This window comes from Lemur catta, chromosome 1 (genome assembly GCF_020740605.2).
Source record: "Lemur catta isolate mLemCat1 chromosome 1, mLemCat1.pri, whole genome shotgun sequence".
In the NCBI taxonomy this organism is placed as follows: Eukaryota; Metazoa; Chordata; class Mammalia; order Primates; family Lemuridae; genus Lemur; species Lemur catta.
The window spans coordinates 149760443-149785709 of record NC_059128.1 but is presented as its reverse complement, the minus strand read 5'-3'; the positions used below and the strand labels follow the sequence as shown (position 1 = coordinate 149785709).

The 25267-nt window shown below is 42.4% G+C and overlaps 1 protein-coding gene across 2 annotated transcripts in view; it reads right to left on the bottom strand.

Moving 5' to 3' along the window:
* Positions 1 to 25267, bottom strand: part of OSBPL10 (oxysterol binding protein like 10) — a 267585-nt gene that overhangs the window by 58371 nt on the left and 183947 nt on the right. For both annotated transcript variants that reach the window (XM_045537519.1, XM_045537527.1), the window contains exons 5-6: positions 12559 to 12769; positions 2336 to 2490 (exon numbers count right to left, since the gene is read on the bottom strand). In XM_045537519.1, the coding sequence (XP_045393475.1) occupies positions 2336 to 2490; positions 12559 to 12769 (366 nt within the window). The remainder of the gene's footprint in view (positions 1 to 2335; positions 2491 to 12558; positions 12770 to 25267) is intronic.

The window sequence follows — 25267 nt, the reverse complement described above, 5'->3', positions numbered from 1 at the left end:
AATTTCATTATGGAAGAATATATTTCATTTTCACATTTAGTTAGTTCTAGCCCCAGAAGAATAAAATTTTAAGATCACTGCATTTAATAACAGAGCCAACTACAGTTCTCTTCTAACTCATATATTAAATACACACTGCTCTTTGAGTTTTATTCCACCGAGAATTACACAGACTAAGCCTGAAAACGCATTAGTTTTCCAGGTGTAAGTTATTATATGGCAAGACAGAACCAAAAAAGGGAAAGTACCTTCTGTATCTTAATTTTTATCCCCAAAGACCTAAAATGATTAAAATAATAAACAGAAGAACACAGTTTATTAAGCTAAAGTACCATAATAACTATGATTCTTAAAATTAGTTCCCCAATGATCACTTAAATAAGTAACTACATTCTCTATATCGAAAGAGATAAGGAACCTTCTAAGGAATTTTTAGCCTCTGGGAATTTCACTTCATTCCTTATAGAGCTATTTCTCCAAATTGTATAGAACAGAGGCAATGGAAATATTTTCCTTCTTTTCTGACAGGAAAACTACTGGGTGGATATTGCTAGCTTCTTCAACTATTAAGACAAAAAATGTGACAAAGCACAATGGCCTCAAAAGAAAAATAGTGTTCAACCAACACGAGTTGTTTGGGTTTTGAGAATCATCTAGAGTAGTTGCCGGGAAAAATGATGGGAGTCTTTGCAAAAGAACTCTAATTCTCCCTTCTCAGAAAACCATCAAACACCATCCCCCTCCATAAGTCTCTCACTGCTATAAGCAATCATCAAACAGCATCTTATATTGCTCTGACAAAAGGATTAAGGGCAAAAATGACAGCCAGAAATTAACGATTGTCCCTAACTTAATGAGAAAAGCTCTAATTCTTTTCCTTCAGGGTATTTTCAAAGAGTTGAACATGGGAATAGTTATTTCTTACGGACAATTATAAATTATCTTTTGCAAATGCTGCTGACTCATGAGGCAAAGTAGGCAACAATTTTATGTAAAAACAACAGATCTTGCCTCTCTAACTTTGGGGAGTCAGAGAAAGCACCTATCAGGGAAAAGCAGAGGAAACACTAAGAAAGATTCACAGAGTAAGGAATATGGCCAGCCCTATTAAGTAAGTTTATTAGGTTCCAGCCCCTGTTAGGTTTTCCGCAAAAATGCTGCTGGAAATGATGATTAAAGATCTAATGACTCACTTCTCTACCATGTACACCATTGCCAACTTACCTTTCAATGCACTCACACGCCACCCACGTGTTTTTTTCGGCCTGAAACTCCTTGTAAATGTGGGCCAAATACCTTTCAAAAATTCACAGCCCCTATTCACTTCACACCCTGCTGCTAAGGCACCTTAGAGACACTCATGAAATATTTGTAGGCAGACTAATCTGCCTTTATAAGAGCTATGCTACTAAGTCACTGTCACCAAAAATGAAGCCTGGAGAAATTGATAACCAAGACCATTTGATCAAAGAAGCTGCCCTGAGGCTTCCAGCCTTACAATAAAACAGATTTTGTGCGTGTTCCACAATTTTCAGGCTAAAATGATTTCAATTGACGTTAAGAACAACTCTAACACATGGTTAAGGGAGGCTTCAAGCTAGTTCAAGCGATTATCTCAAGAGGACATGTGCATCAAAAACAAAAATTTACTCACGACACAAAGCAAAAGTGACACAAGGCAACAATGCATTTGGCTCCCTTCCAGCTGCCACTTAGAGGCAGAGTCAGGAGAGCCAAGCCCAGGGCGGATGACAAGTCCATGAAGCCTGTTGGGCCTGGCTGGTCGTCAAGATCCACAAGGGCTGCTCCTCCGTGACAAGGCAGCACAGTAGCCTCTGCAGCCAGGACCGGGGCTGCAGTACAAAGGCCTACAAGGAGTCTGGGCCACTGTCCCACGGGTGCCGGCCTGGGTCAGGGGCATGCAGGAGTCGAGCATGTGAGGCAAGAGCTTGTATCAGCAGGAACCACAGGGAGGAGCCATTATTCAGGGGAGCAACATGATATATTGTAACTGCTCCCGTCATGTCAATAGGCATCATTTTAATGGGCCTGTTAGAATTTCTCCCACTTGAAGTTGAAATGACTCCCATTTCAATGAAAATAGGAGATTCCTCATTCGGAGGATCACAATTCACCCACAGCAGCTGCCTGCCACAAGAACAAGAGAAGTGCCAGGCACGCACATAGCTGATTTTGTCTCTCCGGGCTATGCTTTCATTTTATAATTTGTCTCCTCTTAAAACAAAGAGATGAGCAAGTTACAAATATAATTACTATATTTATGAACAAGCAATAACACAAGCCACGAATGCGCTACGAGAGGACGCTGGCTTACCTCTGGCTCTGGCCGCAAGGCTGGCTCGTCTTCGGCAGAGTTTGGTAAGATTGCCCAGGTTATGTTGGCACTGGCTGAAGGCAAAGAGCCAAGTGTCCCATTTTTCATCTGCTCTGTGGAATGTGACTTGGGCCCGTGCCATCCCAGGATGTTTTCTGAAAGAAAGACCTAGAATGATGCCAAGTATTTTCCAGATTAAACATTCATAGCTCATGACATATTTGTACCTCCCAGTATAAGGAGACTTACTTCAAATGGGCCCAACGTAAAACAGGGGGGGGGCTTGTTTTGAATAAAGTACTGAGTGTAGATGGTAGATTCTGACTGTCTATTCATGAACTAGTTTCTGTATAAATTCAAGATCAGGATCCTAACAGGCTGTTTCTCTCTCCAGCCCTGGACAAAAATAATTCCCATGTTACCAAAGTCAGATAAATGTAAATTTCTTATTTTTCAACTTTTAAAAAATATTTTTAAATATTTACAATAAAAACCACAAGTCAAATTTAATCAAAAATGGCAGCTCAAAATGTGGCGAATGCCAACGAACACAATGAACATGGCTCAGAAAAGACGCCTGGCCCTGCCCCCAGATGTGCCTGGGTGTGCAGATGGCAGGAAGCCCCACCTCTAAGGACAGACACACTCACTCCATTCTAGCAAGAAACACTTTTCTAAATATCAATCTGGTAAACCAATAAATTTTTCTAATCCTCCCTCAACCCCTTGGGGGGAAAAAAAAGACTTTCTAATCTAATATTGGTTTTTTAAGGGTCATATGTTATTGTATTAATAGAATATTTTTCTATGCCTCCTAATGCAGACAGGAGTAGCCAGAGGCAGATTTCTTTACCCCATAGCAACTCTGTCATTCGAATACATTGGTCTCAAACTCAGCTGCTTAACACTCTGGAGATTGTGTTTCCAGTCTAAGAGCAAGGGTAAAGACAAAGAAAAGTTAGACACAAGTGGAGATTGACTCATAAGTTAAAACTCAGCCTTTCAGGGTCTCAGATGTTTCATGATAAAACAATCATATCAGTCAGCCTTTTCTCTAGAGTTAAGGAAAAATCTACAAGTATCCCAAACTTTCCTGAGGTATTCGCAGGGGAATCTGGTCGAACGAAGCAAAATAACAGACATACAAAAGGGCTACCTGTGTGCTTACACAGGTAATGTGTTGCTGGGTGCAGTATTATCTAACCCAAGTACATTTATCTGCAAAAATGCTTTTTTAAAATGTCAAGTGTTAGATCACATAACTCTGCCACTTAAAAGCCTAAAGTGGCTTCTCATTGCAACTGGAACAAAACCTAAACTGCCTGGCTCTTCTCTGCGGCCCAAGAGCCGAGGCCTGCCCAGCCTCATTTTGTTCTCCCTCCCCAGTGCTCAGTATGCTCAGGTCATGCTGGTATTTTTTTCCATTCCTCAGATGAGCCAAGTTTGTTTCAGTCTTGGAGCCTTTGTGGGTGCTGTTCCTCCCTCCAGTCCTTCTACGTGGGGGGAGGGGAGGTCTGTGTACATCCAGGGGCAGCCTAACAACACTTACTTAGAAAGGTCTTCTGGGACCCCACTGACCAAAGTAGCACCCCACAGGTGCTCCCTGTCACATCACTCCGCTTACCATCTTCACAGGGCTTGGTGCTCTCTGCACTCAGTTCACTCGTGTACTTGTCTATTACCTTCCTCTCTTCCCTGGAATGCCAGGTCCTTGGGGACAGGTACAAGATGTGTCCCCTGCTCTAGAACACGGTCTAGCAAAGAGTGTGTGCTCAATGTGGATGTGCTCAATGAGTGAATGACTACTAGGGTAGAGAGAGTAAATTTGAAGAAGAGTGAGCTTCATGGCCTCCTAAAAATTAATAAGAAATGGCCAAGAGAGAGACAGGAAATATAATGGTGGTTGCCAGAGGCTGGGGAGCCAATAGGAGGGAAGGGGGAGTTGTTATTTAATAGGTATAGAGCTTTGGCTTTGCGAATTTTGGAGATTGGCTGCACAACAGTGTGATATACTTAACACTACTGAGATGTACACATAAAAATGGTTAAGATGGAAAATTTTATGTTATGTGTATTTGATCACAATTTTTTAATAATAGCCAAAAGGCACCCATATAGCAGCCCTTGATATCATTTAAAAAAAAAAGGTAAGAACTCACAACACTAAACCCAAAGTCTAAATGGTGAGCCGACCCCAGAACTTCAGAAAAATGTCCATGAGGCACAATAAGGCAGACGGAGGTGGACTAAGAAAACCAACCCAGGATTCAAGACACCAGAATCTGCCACAAGAGAGGTGGGTAGATACCTCTTACCTGTCCTTTTGAGCGAATCCCACCTCAGGGAGCCGGCACCGGATTCCGATCTTAAATACTGGGCAGCTGTCCCATAAATACAGGGGTACTACTTAAAATGTTTTAATTTTATTACTTAAGTAGTAAATGTCCTTTAGAGCAGTTATGAAGTCTTAAAAAACACTAGGGGAAAGAAATGAGATCTGCTTGCCTAGGCATTCAGGACAGTGTTTTCTCTATTACTCCCCTATCTCAACTGTGTCCCTCTCTCCTCTCCATCCCACTGTCATCTAAAGATGGTGACCCAGGACTCAACAGGGCAGGAAGTAGCATCTGCTCCAACTGCATCCAGGGATAGACAAGAACCAGGGCAGGATGAGTAAGGTGGCAATGCGTGCTGGGAAATGTAGTTTTCTGTGCACTCCATGGACCCAGAGTATCAAAGAACCAGCGCGAAGCCCGTCTCAGACCAGTCCAGCTGCTCTAAAAAATGATCATAGGTTTAGGAGTCTGGATAGGCCATCCCCATTTATTTGGGGATGAATGAGAAAAGTTCTAATGTGTAATAAATAAAAAAGACTGTACAGAGCTTGGGAAAAGGAACATTGTTCTCAAGAAGGCTTAGAGGAAGAATATGTCTCGGAAATTTCTAATATAAGGTGTCAAACACCAGGAAAGGTGTATCCTCAGCACAATACAGGATAAAGCAGCTTCTGTGAAGCAAGAACAGAAAAAGTCAGAAGAAAACAGCCTGTGGTGAACAGGGAGCTGAATGCATCAAGCGATTATTATGAGGAAACTAAGTCAGCATTAGTAGAATTAAAATTCACACTGAGAACAGCAAAAAGTAGAATCAACAACGTAGAAAGTCAAATAAGCAGTGTGTTGAGAAAAGGAAGTTCTACCAACGTGCAGTTACAAAGGACACAGAGGACAAACATGAGGTAAAAAATAGCAGAGAAGATGCAGAACAGAGATCCAAGAGACAGCAGATCCGTGTTCCTGAAGGAGGGAGACCAGCTCAATATGGCAGAAACAACAAACGTTGATAGAATAAAGAAACACATCCCAAGCCGAACAGCGACCCACCAGCACTGCTCAAAGAACCCACCACGCTCGCTCGACAAAACCAATGGGAAGAAACTCACGTCAGGACGCAGCTTGGCAATGTTTTCTTAGACTTTTTATTACTGAAATTTCAAGCACGTAGAGAAGTAGACAGACAGAATAGTATAATGAACCCCTCATTCGTGAAGTTTAGCAACATTTTTGAATAGCAAAAATCAAGAGCAAAATTTTCCAATCATGTAGGCAGAAAAATGAGACCTGCCTTAAAGGAAAAAAATACCAGTCTTGAGTTTTGCTACAACACCAAATGCCAGAAGACAAAGAGATAGACAGAGGAAGGCAAGTACGAGTCTACAGATTTGGAGTGAAGTGGGAAGCTGGAGGATAATGTTCATCCCCAGCCAATTGTCTTTCCTCTGGTAAAAATGGCCAACATTTATTGAGCTCTTGCTAGGAGCCAAGGACTAGTGTACACGCTTCACGTGTATTAACTCACCTTATCCTCATGGTGACCCATGAGGTAGGTACTACTCTGCCCACTTGACAGAGGAAGAAACAGAGGCACAGAGAACTATTTCATAGCAAGTGGTAGAATCAAGATTCAAACCCGGGCAGCCTGGCTGCAGAGCCCATGCTCTCATCCTCTGCTCTAGATGCCCTCAGCAGCACTGCAGAGAGTCAGAAAACATATTACCTTCTTAGGAGAGAAATTACTTGAAAATATTTAGCAATACACAAAGAAAACAAGCTGAATTAAGAACTCAAGAAATGGAGAAGGCATGGACTAAAAGACTGGTGGTGAGCCATGAACCTTTTTAAACACACAGCTCAGCAGGTCCAGGCCTAGGATCAGTTCATGAAGACACTCGCCTCAGGCACAAAATATAAGGAAGCACCAAGAAGCTCAGTAATCAAGATTATGGTAGTCTGGTTAAGAGATAGGAGTCTCGCTATGCTGCACAGGCTGGAGTGTAGCGGCCATGCACAGATGTGATCTTACCATACCACAGCCACGAATTCCTGGGCTCAAGTGATACTCCAGCTACCTGAGTAGTTGGGCCTACAGGCATGCACCACCACACCCAGCTAAGATAAATGGTATTTTAACACAATATTTTTAATGAAATTAATGCAAATTTTAAAAAAGTATGTAAGTCTTACAGGACTGTCTCACTTGCTTCACCCTAATCTCCATCCTGTTGGATCTTACCTGCTATGGACTGAATGTGTGTGTCCCCTCCAAATTCATATGTTGAAGTCCTAACCCCCAATGTGACTAGACTTGGAGGACTTGGAGATAGGGCCTTTACAGAAGTAATTAAGATTAAAGAGATCAAAATGGTAGGGTCCTGATCCAAGTGGATTAATGTCCTTAAAAGGAGGAGAGAGCAGAGCCTGCTTGTTCTCCACACACACACACCAAGGAAAGGCCATGTGTGGACACAGCGAGAAGGCAGCCATCAGCAAGCCAGGAAGAGAGTGCTCACCAGAAGCCTGTGTCTGGAACTGACTGGAACTCTGATCTTAGACTTCCATCCTCCAGAACAGTGAGAAATAAATTTCTATCCTTTAAGCTACCCAGTCTACAGTTTTTTTATAATAGCAGCCCAAGCTAAGACACTGTCTTTATGTGATATTTTGATATTTTACCATGGATTGTTTTCACATTGATTTTGGTTAAAATATATTGCATTAAAGCATCATTTATCTTCATTACCGAGATTTTTGGCACCCCCTTCCTTTCTGCACTCAAGGCTAGTGCCTCCCTTATCTCATTCTAGTCCCAGCCCTAGAATGGGCTGTGAATAAGTTTTCTAAACACGGTTACGTAACAGAATATCAAAGTCATAATTATTCTAAAAGAGAATTAGTCATTATCATACATTATGTAAGTATCATATTAATAACTATTAATAATAACCCACATATTATAATACAAAAATTAGGAAGCAGGTTGGAGAAGCAGAGGAAGTTAAAGTATGCCCAGTCTTCATCATTAAAGGAATGAGTCAAAAAGTAGTGTGTCATCCTTGACTTTAATGATTACAAAAATATAGGTTAGAAAATACTTATGAGGTTGGGCGCAATGGCATGCACCTGCAGTGCCAGCTACTTGGGAGGCTGAAATGGGAGGATCTCGGGACCCCAGGAGTTCGGGGCTGCAGTGCACTATGACTGCATCTGTGAACAGCCACTGCACTCCAGCCTGGGCAACACTGCAAGATTAAGACCTCGTCTTTTTAAAAAAACAAAAACAAAAAAAACCAAAAGAATGCTTATGAAAAACTTAATATAACCACTACTAGAATTAATATACGTATTATATATTCCCCCGAAAGACTAAAGAAGAGTAAAGGAAATAAAACCTGTGTAGCAAAACAGACAGAAAACAAGAAAAACAGTTTGGAAACATAAAAACAAAAAGCATAAAGGAGACTAACAGAAAAACAACAGTTGTGAAGGCAAGAGTTTGCCTATGGAATTATCTTAATTTATCCTTGGCCTTAGTTTGAGCCTTGCGTGGGGTGTTGAGAACTACCAGCTTCCGTCCAGAGGCCAGTGACGGGTGATGGCACCTGGAAAGGCCCCTTCCTCTTCCTGTAACAGTGCATTCATGTATTCCAGGTGCAGTAAACCTAAAAGGGTTTTCCAAAATACAATAGGATTGAAATTCACAAACTTGAGAAAAACATGAGGCATATTTCCAGCGGAAAGCTGGGGTGTTAGTATCTAACTGATTTCTTTAGGGAGAAGTTGGTACTCAAAAACTTTGTTTAGACAGCTGTAAAAAAAAAATCCATTCATCTGAAATATTCTGCAATGCTAGTTTTTCTCTTCTCCTGATTTCCTATTTACTGAAAGAATTATCACATTTCTGTCTTGGCTTTTAATCATAAAACAAAGGAAGGTGACTATAAGCGGGGCAAATTTTCACCAAAAGCAGTAGGTGTCATGAAAAAAGGTACAACAGAGAAAGCAAAGGAAGTCTCTGCGTGGTGGAACAAAGATAAAAATGGGAGTCTAATGAGGTCTCAGCACTGCAAGAGGAGAATGGCAAACAGCCAGAAAAGGCAGAGTCCTTACAGGGTCTTATTTGTTTGGTCCTTTCTGCCAAACCCCAAAACAGGAGGACCAAAGCAACGGGCTTGTTAATTGACACTCTACCCAAATTTTATAAAGAATGAAAAGCAGTAAGAAGAATGAGATAAGGAAAGCATACTAAATTCCAGTCTGGTTCTCTTCCTTTCAGTTACACGTCTCTGCATCTTTTGTCCTCATTTGCATCCAAGCGCACCTGTGTCATCTACTGTGCTCTGTCAACGCTCTACCGTTGCTTGCTCTGGCAGCTCTGACTCCAGTGTCCTTCCCCAAGCATGTCTTGCGCCCATCATGCTGTGAATACCTAGCTCTTACCTGGCACTCGAATGGGCTTCTCTGGTTACAACTGTCTGTTCGGAATTCAAACCGCGTTCCCTGGATCAAGACTTGCAAGTAAATAACTAGCCAACTGGAAGCACAGATGACGAAGTACCCTATGCTCCCAAATTCCCTTAAAGTCCAGTTTCCCTCCCACACTGATAACCTGCCTAAAGCCCAGGCTCCCAAGCAGCACAAACTTTTCCAGTTCTGAACGTGGTCCCGCCTGCCTTTTCCTCATAGCACTGGAGGCACAGCTCTAGGCTGGGGAAGACAGATGGCCGGTCCCCTGTCAATCAGTCATTTGCCTCCATCAAGCTGTTGAAGAAGATCTAGTAGTCCCCAGGAATAGTAAGAGAGCTGCATAATTTGAGCCTTGACCAAAAAGCCAAATTACTTTCTTCATTTAAATTGCAAACCTCTCCATCAACGGAAGTTAAGTGAAGCATTTCAGACCAGTATATCTTAGTAAGAACATCAGAGACAGGTCTGGGAGCCAAAATGTGCAGGTGGGAGGCAGACGAAAACTAAAGTATATGCAGATCTCAGTCCAGTCGTTCAGTGAGTTTGAAAGGAAAGGAGCACGAGACAGCAACATTTGTAGACAAAGCCTCCAAAGCCAACATATTTCCTGGAAGACACAATGGAACGCTATGGAAGAGTCCACAAATCATTTTTTATTCAGGAGAGTGACAGAAGAAAACACAGTGCAAGGATCACAAGACAAAGAGACGTTAAGCAAGAACAATGTGCGTGGATATTTGGTATGCCACAAGTAATATGGGCCTTCCTGCCCACCGAACATTTAAATAAAACCCTGGCAAAGTTTCACTTTAATGAGGTTTTGATTTCCATCAACCCAGCCTGGCACTTCATAGACATACCCATTATATTTTTATCAGTGTGTGTCTGGCAGCTGCTACAGCTACTATCAACCTTGAGAGTCCTGAGAGTCTAAACAAACATATTTTGTGGCAACACTCCTGGAGCCAACATATTCTCCTATCCCACTAGCTTGAGAGTCTGCAATTCTATTTTAACTACAGGCAACTAAGATGTTTTGCATGCAAGAAGTAATTCAAGTTTTTCTCCAATGTGTGGCAGAGATTTAAGACGCATATAGATTGTCTTAAAACTTAAGGGGCGGTATTACATGGAATATAACTTTCAGAAGGGTTAAGAAGACGAGAAAAACAAATGAGTCACTATGATGCCTCATGCTCCCTCTGTTCTCCAACTTTCAGCCAAGTTTCTTGACGAAAACAGCCAAAAAGAAGGGAAGACAGGCAAATTGGGGGATGGGGGCAGGGAAGGCACGAGGGAGGTAGCACCTTATGTGGCATGACTTCAGGGACACTGCTGGGTCTCCCCTCCTCCCAGTTTCCATTTCAACCTGTTGCCACATCTGAAATGCCACCAGTTGAACTTTATCCCTTCAGGCCCTTAAAAATGCCAGAGACCCAATGAAAATCAGGGCCAAAAAAAATTAGAAATTTGCCAGAAAGCCCTGAAGAAAGTTTTTTGGGAGGAATGAATCTCAGGAATAAGAAAATGGTTCAAGCTTGTATTTACTAGTGAAAGAGTCTTAGAATAAGCCCATTAGGTTGCAGAGGCTAGAAGTTACAATACAGGGCAAGAGGTGACAGAAACCTTGAAAAGTCTCCAGTCTAAGTCTGAGTTTGTGCCCACGCCCCAATGAGGGTCACTGAAGCTCCTTCCAGACCAGAAAATGTCAAAGAGTCTCACTGAGGTTTCTGTACTCAAGTTTCCTTTTCCGAGCTGAGAAGGAAAAGGAGAGGTAGAAAAGCAGGTTTGGGTGCCTTAGCTCTGTGCCTGAATACGTGCAAATCCCCTCCTAGACTGGGGTCCTCTACGTGAATTTTTTTCTTTTGTTACGAAGGACATCAGTGATACAATTGGCAACATTCAGTAGATGAGAAAACAGGATTATATCCATGTTAATTTAGTGATTTTGATCACTGTGCTGCCTATACAGGAGAGTGTCCATTTTTTAAGGAAAAACCTACTGATGTATTTAAGAGTGGAGGACATCAGGTTGCCAACTGACTCTCTTAAGTGGTTAGAAAATTGTGTAAACAGACAGCGGAATGATGATGAAGCAAACATGATAAAAATGTTACCATCTGGGGAATTTGGAGAGGGATATGTGAGAATCTTCCATACTATTCTTGCAACTTTTCTGACTCCTGAAATTATTTTTGAAAAAATAAAATAAATATATGCCTGACCTGAGAGAATTATGATGCTAGCAAGACACCGCCACCAGCCCCAGTTTGTGGGACCCAGAGCCCACTGGGTGGTCTGGTCTGGATTGAACAAGGGACCCCAAGCAGGGGAAGGCATCAGCCACCGCGGAAAGAGCTGGTCTGTCCCCTCTGCTCTGCCCCTAGCTGGGTGGCCTTGGGCAAGTCACTCCATGGCTCTGAGCCTCAGCATGTCATCTGAAGGATGGGTGTAATAACAACTACTCTGTAAAAATTCCAGAAAACACACAGCAGAGGCCGAGCTCAGTAAGTGACGGTGGGTATTACCGAAAGAAAACCAATTTACAGTCTGCTCTCAAAAACCACCTGTCCCTTTAATCGTCAGTGAAATGGAGGGCAAAGGGCACCAGAGGAAGGAAATAGAGACTGTCACTCCTGGCCTGGCTTTACTGTCCATCACCTAAGTTGCTTCATTTCCTCATTAATTAAGTGACCCCTGGGCAACAAAGCATCATCAGGTTTCTGTTTTGTTATTTATAATGCTTTATAATTATATATGACATAACCAATCTCAAGCTATTTTCACCATTATCCCTAACTATAATCTTCACTAATATCTTTATGTCTGCTTATTGATTAAATCCTCCAAAAGGATTGAGGCATCTCAAGAGAGTGTATTACTATCTTTGGCTTCTAGATAAAGAACTAGAAATGCTCTGGTATGTGTTCCAGATAACTTCTCACACAGGTCCATGAGGGGACAGGCACGAGGTTGCTGGCTGCAGCAGGGTGGGTGGGGCAGAGGGCTGGTGGCAGCGTGCACGTCCATCATCAGAGAGCAGCCGACTAAAAACGTGCTAGGCGAACAGCATGGAAATAACGGACCAGATGCTGCACAGCAGTGGATCTTAAAAACAGAACGCTGAGTGTAAAAGTCACAAAGGGAATGAGATATATAGCATGATCCCAGTAAATCTGAAAGGAGTTCCATACTATTTATGCAAACATGTTAGTTAAATTGTTCATAGAATATCACATTTCTAACTTGCAAAACAAAAATATACATAAACTGTGGAAGAGATGAATGGAGAGACACTTGGATCAAAGGATAGATGGATGGATGGTAGAGAAACAGGTGATTTAAAGGAGAAAGACAATGGGACACACACAGACTGGGCAGTACTCGTTCCAAACACAGACCAGCCCACCGGGGTCTTACCTGAGGCCCCTGGCTTGTGGCTGGGCTGGCTGGCCTGGTGCACACTCTGTTGTAACAAGCTGAGGCACTCCCCGAGGCAGCTGAGGGTGGCAGCAGAGGTCGCTTTCAGGAGCAGCAGATCCTGGTCCAAGGCAGTGAGGGGGCCAGAACCTGGCAGGGACTCGATGGCGTGCACAAGGTTCTTCTGCTGCCCTTCCACCTGGTTCATCATCTGCAACACGGGGAAGACGGAAAGCGGGTGAGGGTCGGAAGTCCTCCTTTTACCAGGCTGGGGAGCCACACCTAAAACACCAGCTGGGTAGAGCTAGGTGAGGGTCAGCTCAGAGAACACTGGGTGCACTCACATCCCTTGATGAGATACACAGTCCCGGGTGAAATCTGTCTAGGTGAATCTGTCCAAAGGCTCTCTGATCAAAAGAGAATTTTAGAACTCCAGAGCTGAAGAGGACCATCAGGGCCATGTGGGTGTACCCTTTTACAGATCTTCCCAAGGAAGTCAATAACAAATACATTAAAGGCAGTCCTGGCAACCCCTGGAAAGTTCTTTTACTACAGAAGGTTATCTGAGATGGTAGGCATACCACGGTTTTCCCTAGAGCAAAGTTAATTCCTAGCTTTTCCTCCAGCTCCAACCCTTAACTCTTTGGCAATCCTATTCAAGTTCAAGAAATTGAAGCAAACTCTGGGGCTTGTATTTGAACAAGATCATAGTGAAACCAATGCTGAACCCCCAACCCCCACAAAAAACACTAAACCTTCTTGACCTTCTTCCCACCATGTGACCTGTCAGGAAGAAGAGATAAACCAGGAATTCCAGACCCAGCCCTACTCCGTGGCTCACTATGACGAACAACCGTATCCTGCAGCCTGGCTTCAATTCTTAAGCTTATCGCAGGACAAACAGGGGTCTACAAATCAAGGAGAAAGGAACTCAAGAGCCAGGAAAGGACTTTAATGGTTATCTTGAGAAGTTCATCTCCCGCATGTGTTATAACTTATCTCATTAAACAAGATGACATATATAAAGTGCTTAGCACCACGTCTAGTAAACAATCAGTTGTTCTGAGCAGTGGAGGAGCTTGAGCAACTGCCCAGGGTCACAGTGCTGGCTGGCATGGAGGCAGGAACAAGCTCCTGTTCTCTGGGCTCTGGGCCACTGTTTTCTCAAGCTTCTCCACAGACGCTGTCCTTAATTTGAAGCAGCATCTCCTGCTTCGTCACTGTCACCCCTGGAGGATCCTCATTACCATCATGACGTGTCCAGCTGGGAAGAAGCAATAATTCTGTAAGGACCACTGGATTTAGACACAAAACTCATTCCATGCTCAGCTTTTTTTTCTTTAAATTTCCTTTTGAAAACACATACCTGCTAGTTCCTATCATTCAGCATAGTTGTCTGTTTTAAAAAAAAAAAAAAAAGTTCATCCTTTGCGATCCCACTTACCAAAACAGGTACCATTACTTCAAAATAATTTTTTTAAAAAGATTAATGTTAATAAACATGTTGCACAGACATGATTTGGACTGTTCTCACCTTAATGTGTACACCCATAATTTGGCTATGCAAATTGTTTTTTGCAGATTACAGAGGTTATACTTAGCCATCTGGCTCCTAAAACAGCACGCGGAATGTAACGGGAGTTCACTAAGTATTCATTTCTCCTTCAGGTTTTTGCTTAAAAGTCACCGTCTTGAGAAACCTTCCCAAACCACCTAATTTAAAATTGCATCTCCAGCCCAACCCCTGGCCCTCCTATCGTCCTTACCACCTTCATTATTCTCTGTAGCACTCACTTTCCAACCTAACTTGCAATTTACTTATTATCATATTCATTTTTGCTGGTATGTAAGCAGGGATCACTATCTGTGTTGTTCACTGATGTATCCCAAGTATAATAAGTACCTACTGAATGAATGAATCCAAGTCTCACTCTTCTCACTCAAGTGCAACAGAATCCATTTATGACACAAAGTCTACAGAAATCATATATTTATGTGATGAGCATAATATGGCTGAGGATTTAGGAAAGGATAATACCTCTGTTATCAGTTTAGGTTTGCCAAGAAATACTGCCAACCGGTTAAATTTAACTCTAAACAAGATGAAATGTCTATGTATTCACTGACAGTCACTATATGTACAACTGCTAACAGGGAAAAGCGGATTTCGAGCTATTTGTAGTAGTCAGCATTTCTGTAAATTCCTGCCATAAAACCTTGTCTTAGAAAAATGTGTTGGAAAAAAAGAATGAACGATAATGATAAAACATTTAACACATGTTTTTGACTATGAATGATGCCATAACACTTAAGAGAAAAGGTGAGTAAAATCAGGCCATTAACTATATGGAATACACTCAATTTTAATCAACAAAGAGAACTGTATTCCAATTATATAACATAGGGTAAATACTTGTTAATTTGCAAGCATAGATATTATGTAAATCTTAGGTTGTAAAAACACAAAACTTGCTTAGAGGATATTCTACTCTATTACAATGGAGGCACATGCACAGAGATGGAATCCACACATAAGCTCTCTGAAAAGTACACAGCAGTATTTATTGAGAGCTAGTCACCAGTGCCACGGGCAATGACAGCCTTTTAGAGGGGGCATTTAGAAATGGCAGTGGGGTGGGTTGGGTGGTTACAATGATTGAGAGAGAACTATGGCACTGAATGCATGGGGGCCAGGGGTGCTAAATGTCTCACGTTGGCGGCACTGTACGCAACAAAGAACTTTGCCATTTAAAATGCTAACAGTGCCCCCTAGAGTCACCCTTTGTTACCAATAACCCTTCAGTCACCCTGGCTCTCAATAACCAGGCACCTCTGGGTTTTCAACATCATACTTGGTAAATTGAACACTAAAAATAAAACAAGCCTAGCACAATGATTGGCACACAGTAGACACCTCCTAAAGATTCATTTTCACCCCTTTTTCCATGAGATGGAAACAGAACTCTAGTCTTTAATGACACAATCGATGCCAAGCTTCACATTGTGTTAGCTTCAACAGATTCCAAAAGAAATTGAGTGAACCCTGAAAGAAACGCGGGATTCTTAGCCTCAGAGCTGTATACCACAGTTATTACTGCTCTAATATTTGCTAAGACTGGGAGGCACGGCTGAAGACTCTTCAGCAGACTTTGGAAGAACAAGTTTTAGCTATTTCTATATCTCTCTAATTTTAATTAAGGATACACAAGGGAAGACGAATGCCATACTGAAAGGCTGTATGCACCAAAAATACCAACAACAAATTCTTAAAGAGGCTCCTTCTCCCTTTCAAGGTGCCTACAGGCATATCAACAAGAGCAAAGCACTACCATCAACAAGCAGACTCACCTACAGCGACCAGCCTTTAGAAAAAATGTTGAACCACTTACTTTAATTACGTAAGTTTCAAATCAGAGCGCTAAACACTTCTTCCAAGGCATATCAACATTAATCATCCGTGGTGTTTAAAAACAAAGCCCCCAAAAGTCCAAATTTCATTTCTCTCTGGCATTTGCCTTCTTCCACAATCGGACATCACCATGTTGTAACACTAGCACAAAAATGGGTTCCCAAATTAAATTTCAGAGACACACCTCCAGAAAATGTCAACTCTGAGGTTATGAAATGTAGGTCAAGTTGAACTTGACAGATAAGCAAACTTCTCAGAACGTGGTGAGGGGGAACATTCCATGGCCTGTTTCTCACAGCACAAACGATGGCATATGCATTACAAAATCAAAGCATAGGAGTTAATGTTAATAGGATTAGTGGCTGCAAAAAGAGAAAGAAGAGATCAAAGAAGCTGAAACCAAGACGCAAAGATCAAAGCCCAATGATATCCAGCTCAACAAGTCTAGATGCAGCTAAAGGGAAGACTGTAGGAGGCAGCAAGAGGACAAGGGCCTCATTTGCCTTGACTGCGTCCCACTTTTTAGAGCTGCAAGCTTTTGTGCAGGTTTCAAAGCCACCTGAAAAGTCCCGTACTGACAGTTCAGGTGTCAACAAATACCATTTCAGGCACTCCTCCATTACTAATCAAAAGTTCAGCATAAAGCACCTCTTGAACACAGATTCCTAATCCTAACATAACAAAGGCTGCTGGCCTTGGTTGGCAGAACCTCCCCACAGCTACCCCAGTGCCTTCAGTAATTCAATCCGTCTTGCTTGCAAATAGACCAAACAATTTCATGCCAAATACAAGATGGGCTTGGATTGGCCTTTCTCCTCATTCTGGTGGAGTTCCTGATCCCCTGCTAAATCTCCCCTATGGGTCATGGGTCAGGGGATCAGTCATTGGTTAACTTTTCCCTTGGCCAATGTCTTTACCTAGGCTTAAAAGCCTCCTTCAAGACCAAAACCACACACACACACACACACACACACACACACACACACACACACAGTTTACTGTCTCCATTAACATGATTTCACTATTCTACTACCCTCATGAGCGTTACTTTAATATTCCAGGAGCCTCTGCCCCAGAAATGGCTTGATGGTTCATTGCAGGATCTTCCCAAAATATCCCTCAACTCTTTAATAAAAACCATCAACAGACAGTTTGCTCACTAAAATTCTTTAAATGCCTTGCCTCAAAATCTTTGCCTTGTTGTTTCCACCAATCCTGAACTGCTGTATCTTGGTCCTCACCTAATCCTAATCAAGTCCCCACATTGGAAAGCAAACTTCCAATTCGCAGATTCTGACCTTGCCCTCCCCCTTGAGAGACACAGCCAACACCCTGTGTAGGTAGTGTTCTTCCTTGCAGTGGCAAACAATAAAGTCAACTTTGTCTTATTAATAGACTGCATTGCTGGTATTTGGAGAGCTGGCATCTGCAATGCCTTTCTCCAAACTTCTGAGTGTTGGGGAACAGTTAAGTCCTGGATTCACATCTGAACAATTTTTTCTTCTTCCAATGAGCTGTTGACTTTTCCTACCTGACATTCTACCTTCTCCATATACTTTTCAGGCTATGTCTCTTGTTCCACCTCCTGGCACAACATACACCTGGAATGATAATCCACCAAGAGTTCCCTTTAGGCAGGGTCTTAGGTCCCCTTGGGACACCACTTCCTGCAACCCCAAACGCAATCCTGTGTAGGCCAGTCCTAAACATCTTAACTCTCAAGCCTGATTAGGTGAGTGGAGAGAGAAACCCCCATCTGGTATATAGATCTTCCAAATCCACATTTCTCAGTGGTGTTAAGAAAGTGACAGTGGCAACAAGGGACAAGATGAGCAAAAGGAAACGGGCTCCATCTCCAACGCGAAGAAGCTGCTGGCTGAACAGATGAGGTTACAAACAAAGAAGAATAAAGTAAAAAGACATAGGAAGAGAATGGACAAACCAATAGAAGAAAGAATACACTATAAACCAAAGGAAACAAGAAAAGGTAAGGAGGAGGAGGAAAGACACCCACAAAGCTGGCCATTAGGTCTTTAGTGGGCTACAGGAGTCAGTCACTTCCGTGAAGTGCCAGATAGTAAATATGTTAGGTTTTGCGACCATATGGTCCCTGTGGCAACCACTCAACTCTGCCACTGTAGCTCGAAAGCGACCAGAGACTGCGTAAATAATGGGCATGGCCGTGTTCCAATAAAACTAACATTTGAATCGTCTCAGTTCTGGTGTCAGATAATTGTCTTTTCTCACTCAAGTGCGATTGTCCTGGTTCTTGATAACACTGGTGATTTTCGATTACCCTGGACATTTGGCTATTATGTTAGGAGACTCTGGGTCCCAACTGATTTTTTTCTTTTTTAGGCTGGCAGTCACATGTTTAGGTTTAGGACACAGGTCCTAGCTTGCTTTTAAGAACTGTGGTTCCAAAGACAATCTGCTTTCGGGTTAGATTGTGGTAATATTTTGATCTGCTTAGTTTACCTCCTGCATCCGGGGCCTCCACTGGTTCCTGCTGGAACTTCCTGGGGGAACAGAAAGAGCTTCCCCAGACCTCTGACTGGCCTCTCAGTGCGGGAAGGGGGTCTCCAGCCTCCCAGCACAGGCACTTATTTTGTGGCAGGATCCCCCTTGCAGATGCCCCCAGCTGCACCTTGTCCCCAACTCTGGGTTGTGGAGGGGAGTCTCAGGCCTGAGGCATTTGTTACGCCTTGAGGCTGCTTTCCTTTCAGAGGTGCATGAATGCAATGCAAACATCTTATTTCCTCTTCCAAGTTGAAAACTGCTTCATACACAGATCTAACTGGCCGGTGGCAAGGTTGCATTAATCTTTTTGGTAACACAATCTATTCTCCCTCTCAGAAAATTAACAGGAGAGAAGCATTCATCATTTTCAGATACTTATCTACTTTCTGGATCCATACCCACTTTGCTCTGGACTTCTTGGTGTCATTACTGGGCTGGCCATTACTAAATGACTTAAGCCGTGACCCCAGATTTCTCTGTCCACCCGCAGCCCTGGGAGGCAGGACAGAATAATGGCATTTTGAAGTTCAACATTTTGATACTTGGCCTTGCCTTTACCGTCTGAGATGAGAGGGATAGGATGAAAGAGTGGTTGAAGGATGTAGGACGTCGGAAGTCTTGTTTTGGTCCCTTCATAGTTTAGCTATGAGTATGCTGAGTGTTATGAAGAAGTTGCAGGGTTATTTATAAACCAGCCCACGCTGTTGAGGACAAAAGGCAAAGGCAAAATTCTGAATTGCACGCACACGCCTATACACTCAAAACACACTTTCTGGCGATAAGGGGATGAGTCCTCTACATTTCTTAAAAACTGATTTTTTTCCTGTCATTTCTTTATCTTCAACTTTCTACAATCATTTCCTCACCAGCACCAATAACTCCACACTGTACAAACATAAAATGCAAACTTTATCTTTACAAACTCCTAGAAATGTGAGACCATAATATTTATAACCAGTCTTATGGGTCTGTCAAGTCCAAAGGTTGAGTGAACTTCCCAAGGTCACACAGCTTCATTTAAAAAAATTTTTTTTTATTTTTATTTAATTTTATTTTTTTTAGAGACAGGGTCTCGACAGGGTCTCAGTCTGTTGCCCAGGCTGAGTGCAGTGGCACGATCATAGCTCACTGCAGCTTCAAACTCCTAGGCTCAAGTAATCCTCCTGCTTCAGCCTCCCAAGTAGCTGGGATTACAGGTGCGCATCACCATACCTGGCTAAATTTTTTATATTTTTGTAGAGAGTCTTCTAATTTATATAGATACACACAGAGAAATATTATTTTTAAAAGATCATCGCATATACAATTTTGTAACCTTTTATCACTTTAGAATGCATCATCTCTGACGCCTGGGATTTACCTCAAAATAATCCAATGGGGGTGAGAGAGCCAGGGTGAAACGATACTGGCTTTGAGGGGAGCTGAAGCTGTCGGTGGGGACATGGAGGTTGAATGTTATTCTCTATTGTGTTTATGTTTGAGATTTTTCATAATAATGTTTTTAAAAATAGGGGATAACACATTGTTAGGGGCTGAATTGTGTGCTCCCCCCCCAATTCATATGCTGAAGTCCCAACTCCCCGTACCTCGGAATGTGACCCTGTTTGGCTATAGGGTCTCTATAGAGGTAATCAAGTTAAATGAGGTCACTAGGGTGGGCCCTAATCCAATACGACTGGTGTCTCATAAAAATAGTAAATCTGGACAAGACACCACAGAGGGAAGATGGGAGAAGGGAGAAGATGACCACCTACAAGCCAAGGGGAGAAGCCTGGAACAGACCCTTCTCTTGTGGCCCTCAGAAGTACCAACACTGCAGACGACTTGATTTTGGACTTCCGGCCTCCAGAACTATGAGACAATAAGTTTCTGTTGTTTAAAATACCCAGTCTGTGGTACTGTGTTAATGCAGCATTAGTAAACTAACAGACGCATCACAGACATCTTTCTACACCAATGAACACGGATCTCACTTTAATGAGTGCATTATATAAGAGCTTTTAACTCCAAGCAGAGTAGGCCCTGGTTTTAGAACAAAAGCTCATCCGATGCACTCTATCACACCTTCTCACGTAATTCTCACTAAAGGAAAAAGCGAGGTGGGAGAATGCATTTTCAGAATTGTGTAACAGAAGATGATGTAGGAGACCAGAAATATGCCACCCCAAAATATAACTGTAGGAGACAGAATACGCCACCCCAAAATACACCTCTTAGGCATAAGGATTATTTTGAAAACCTGCAGATACAGGAGAAGCTCTTAAAACAGAGTAGAAGTTATCCTTTCGTAAGGGAAGTGTACCTTTATAAAAGAAATCTCCATTTGTAAGGTGCCTCCCTGGCTGGTACCAGGAAGAGAATGACTAAATCTCTGGAGACTCATGGATGGAGAAGGCACCAACTTAAATCTGCATAACAGACCTTACTAGTGTTTATAGTGCTTTTCCTGGCTACCTCCCCAAACCTGTCTTGCCCACGCCCTTCTTTCTTTATTTCAGAGGAAGAGGTTTAATAATTGTTAAAAGGAAAAAAGAAGGAATGTATACTAGGAGAGTGTTCTCTGCCAAAAAGTACCTTCTGGTATCTCTGTATGACCCAGAGAGGTCTTTGTAGAGCAGCTTGAGAAGTGTTCTCCACGCTCGCACCCCTACCCCTTGTTACCTGTCAGACCCAAGCTCTTACAAGCAGAGGGGGATGGTTGGTCTTGCATCTCAGGGGTGTTAGAGGCGGAAGAGATGAAGGAGGTGGAAGGGGAGGCAGGAGAGGCAGGCACACTCAATGTAACTTTTATTGAAAAAAATAAAACCGTGCATAAGTAGACCTGAACAGTTCAAATTGGTGTTGTTCAAGGGTCAACTGCAGAGTTATCCTTCAGTATCCGCAGGGGATTGGTTCCCGCACAGACATCAAAAATCCATGAATGCTCAAGTCCCTTATATAAAATGGCATAGTGTTTGCATATAACCTAGGTACACCCTCCCATATACTTAAAAATTGTATGTAGATTACCTATAATACCTAATAGAATGTAAATGCCATTTGAATAGCTGTCATACTGTATTGTTTAAGGAATAATGACAAGAAAAAAACCTGTATGTGTTCAGCACAGATACAACCATCCATTTTTTTTTCTAAATATTTTTGATCCTTGGTTGATAGAATCTGTGGATGCAGAACCCGCAGATACAGAGGGCTGCCTGTGTGTACTTTTACTTTATATGAAAATGGTTGCACACCATAATAATGTTTATAACCTTTTTTATTTAATATACCATGTCCATAAATTTCTATACTACCATTCAAAATAGTGCAGAATATTCCATCACATAAATATGCCATAACTTACTGCCCAGTTCTCTTCTGCTGGACATTATGATGATGTCTAACTTTTTTTCTCTACAACAAATTATAATTCAATAAACTTTCTCTGTAGCTAAATCTTAGCATAACTTTTTAATAATTTCCTGGAAGAGGAATTGCTGGGCTTAAGGTTATTTAACATTTGAGACTTTTGATAAATGCTGCCAGCTCACTGCTGAAAAAAAGAATTCTACCAATTTGTATTCTCTCGGTGGCGTGTGAGCTGCCCTCTTTCTTATCATTCTCCGTCATCTTTTTTCTTAACCAATTTCATAGGCAAAAAACCGAAAACCAGTATTTTATTGTCTTAATTCATCGTATAATGTAGGGTAAGGAAATTCATTCCTTGTATAATGTAGGGTAAAGAAAGGTTAATAAGTTTCCATATCCAATAGAGAAGATTTAAGCACATAGATTGAGTAGGGAGTCAGACAGAGTGTGTTTTCCTTTGTAAGGATAGAAAACGCAATGTCGACACGTAGGAGCGGGCACGATGGTGCCAGGCACGGAAGGGAAGCTAAAGTCCTGAGGAAAGGGAGGGGAGGACTATTGGGAGAACCAGGTGGATCCAGAAAGCTCTCAAAGAAGCCAGAGTTTGCTACTAAAAGGTCCCAGAGACAACGGGAACAAGGGGAAACAGATCCTGAGGTCCCCACACCCCCATAGTTCCAGAGAGAGCAGCTCTACCTGACCCTGGGGTCCTACTGCCTCGTTAGGATGTCCTCAGAACCCACCAGGTCAGGGAAGATCATCTTCTCACCCTCAACAGCCCGTCTCAAGCTCCAGGCCTGATTGTAGCCCAGCACTCGGCTTAAGAAAAAAACACGGAGTAGCACTTGCTTCTCTCCCCACATCTCCCTTTCTCTTCTCACTCTCTTCAAAATCCCGCCAGGATAACAGCTGTAGTAGCAGCGACAGCCATGTACATGAGGAATAGAAACAGTGCCATTTCACACTATGTGTTGAGGGGAAGAGGGGGAAGCTTTACAATTTGCAAAAATGCTTTCACATTCACAATCGCTAATCCTCCCCACTCTGCCCTGGCCACAAGGCAGGGCTGGTTACTGCTATCCCTGTTCTACACAACCCTGGGGCTGAAAGGGTAAACTGAGTGCTTAGATCATAATCCATGGAAGCAGAGACGTCGGGACTGAAGTCCAGTGTTCGGAATCCAAACTTCTCCGCTCCCTACCTCAAGATGAGAGGCGCAAGGAACAATGCCGCTCCTAGAGATCACAGCACCAAAACTTACATGCACTCTGATGCTCACCTCCCATGGCCTTCCACCTAGACATAAGCAGACGCTTAGGAGCAAGCTGGCTTATCCACTGGGCCAACTCATCCCGAATTGAACGAGAACACAGACAGCAAACTCCCCTAGGGTAAAATTCACAGTAAAGAAAACACAATTTGTAAGCAAAACCTGAATACTAATGGATAAGGAATTGTTCTGCATGTGGCATGGAAGTTTCATTCCAGCGTTTTAAGTTTCTCTCGGTTCTCCAATCAGAAACCATTAAACATACATCATGTAAAAAACAGAAACGAAAACGAAAATGCTGCTTTACTGACCTACTTCAGAAGTCTTCTGATTAATCTACTGCCATTTCTTAGTAAATGCTAAATAGTATATCTGTTGTCTCTCTTGTAGAATGTAACCTTACAAACCAAAGATCAACAAGCATGAAATTAAAACATTTTCCTGCGACTGCTTCATCTTTGTTCACTCATGTTCTACACACATCCTCAGCCTATCTCAAAGAGCCTTTAAGTTTCTAGATATTTAATCTCTGTTTGGGGGAAGTTCTTTTAGTTTTGCAAGGAGAGTAGGATGTCTCTAAGAGTTCCTGAAGAAAACATGCCAATAGACATGCACATTCTAACCTCAGCTGGGCAGCATATATAACTGGGCCTTAACTCTACCCCATAATGCCTGCCACTCTCTTTTAAAGCTTAATTAACATTTTCCGTTCAAATATCCACCCAAAGTAACGGACAACACCATGACCACTTAGTTCTCTTTTCCAGCTAAAATTAATTTCACTAGTGCCAATTATTTTCAAGAAAGAAATACATCTCCAAAGGGTGCTTGAAAGAGGAAAGAAAAAAATTGGACAAGAACTTCATGCCTCCAGGCAAATCCTTTAGATCATTTGAGCCTTGGCAAATGAAACTCTGGAGAGACAAGTGCATTTATCAGGAATCTGCCTCATTAATCTGAAAGGGAAAACTGTGTTAAGGGATAAGCCACCAGTAATTAATATTTATTGCATCCCCACTGGGTAAATGACACTGCAGTCACCGTTTTACAGAAGAGAGAACACAATTCCCGCACATGAACTGCTTACAATGTAATCCTCAAGGTGCTTAAATAAGAGATAGAATAATGATATGTAATACGCTGTGCTTTGCAAAAGAGCTAACTACCCTTTGCAGACGGCTGCATTTGGAATTGCTTTCCAATGATGGATATGAATGGCCTGGGTCCATTCCCACTCCATCCCCACAGTTCCTGACTCTGGGCACACACTTTTAAAGAAAGTAAGTGTTAAGGGTAATCAGTCTCTGACCACTGCTCATATAAACAAACACACACAAGGAACTTACTGTATACAATTAGTTCCACACGTATCTATCTCCATGGCCCAGCCTGCTGTTCACAGGAGATGCCTGACATTTGTTTGCTGGGTGGATGGACAGAGGGAGGGGAGGAAGGAGAGGGGAAGAAGGGAAGAACAAAGGGAGAGAAAATGGGGAAGGAAGGAGACAGTTCCAAGGTTTCTGGAAGTTTTCACAAGCTGGCACAGTTCTCTAGCAAATTTGAGAGCTCTTTTCCATTGCCCCTAGTATGTTGTTACTACGTCCACCCAAAGACTAAAGGATATCTTCCCCTTTAAGCCCAGGGCCTTGGAAATTCAGCCTTGACCATTATTGCACTCCAGGACCAATCTCCCAGAGTGGCTGGGGCATTTTAATGCACATTAGACATCTCTGGGCACACAGTCTCAAGTTTCTTAAAGTCTCTAACTTAATCTATATATGATCTTGGGATAAACAAGGCTCTACCTGAACGGGCTCCAGGCTCAACTTCCAGTGCAGGCCATGAAATGCTTTTCTCCTGGTTAACTCTCACTCCTCCTTTAGACCCCAAGTTACGGTTGCTTTCACCAGGGAGCCTCCCACCTCCCTCCCAAAAGGCTGTGACCCCTATCCCCCACAGAACATCACGGCTATAATTAAGCAGTGTTTTATGTTATTAATTGGTTAATCTCTCTTGCCTTTATCAGGTTCCAAGCTCTATGAGGACAAGGACCTTGTCTCTTCTGTTCACTGTTGTTTCCCTAGCACCTAGGAGAAGGCACGGCAAACCATAGGCAAAAATTATTAGTTGAAAGAATGAATGAACACATGAATGAATAT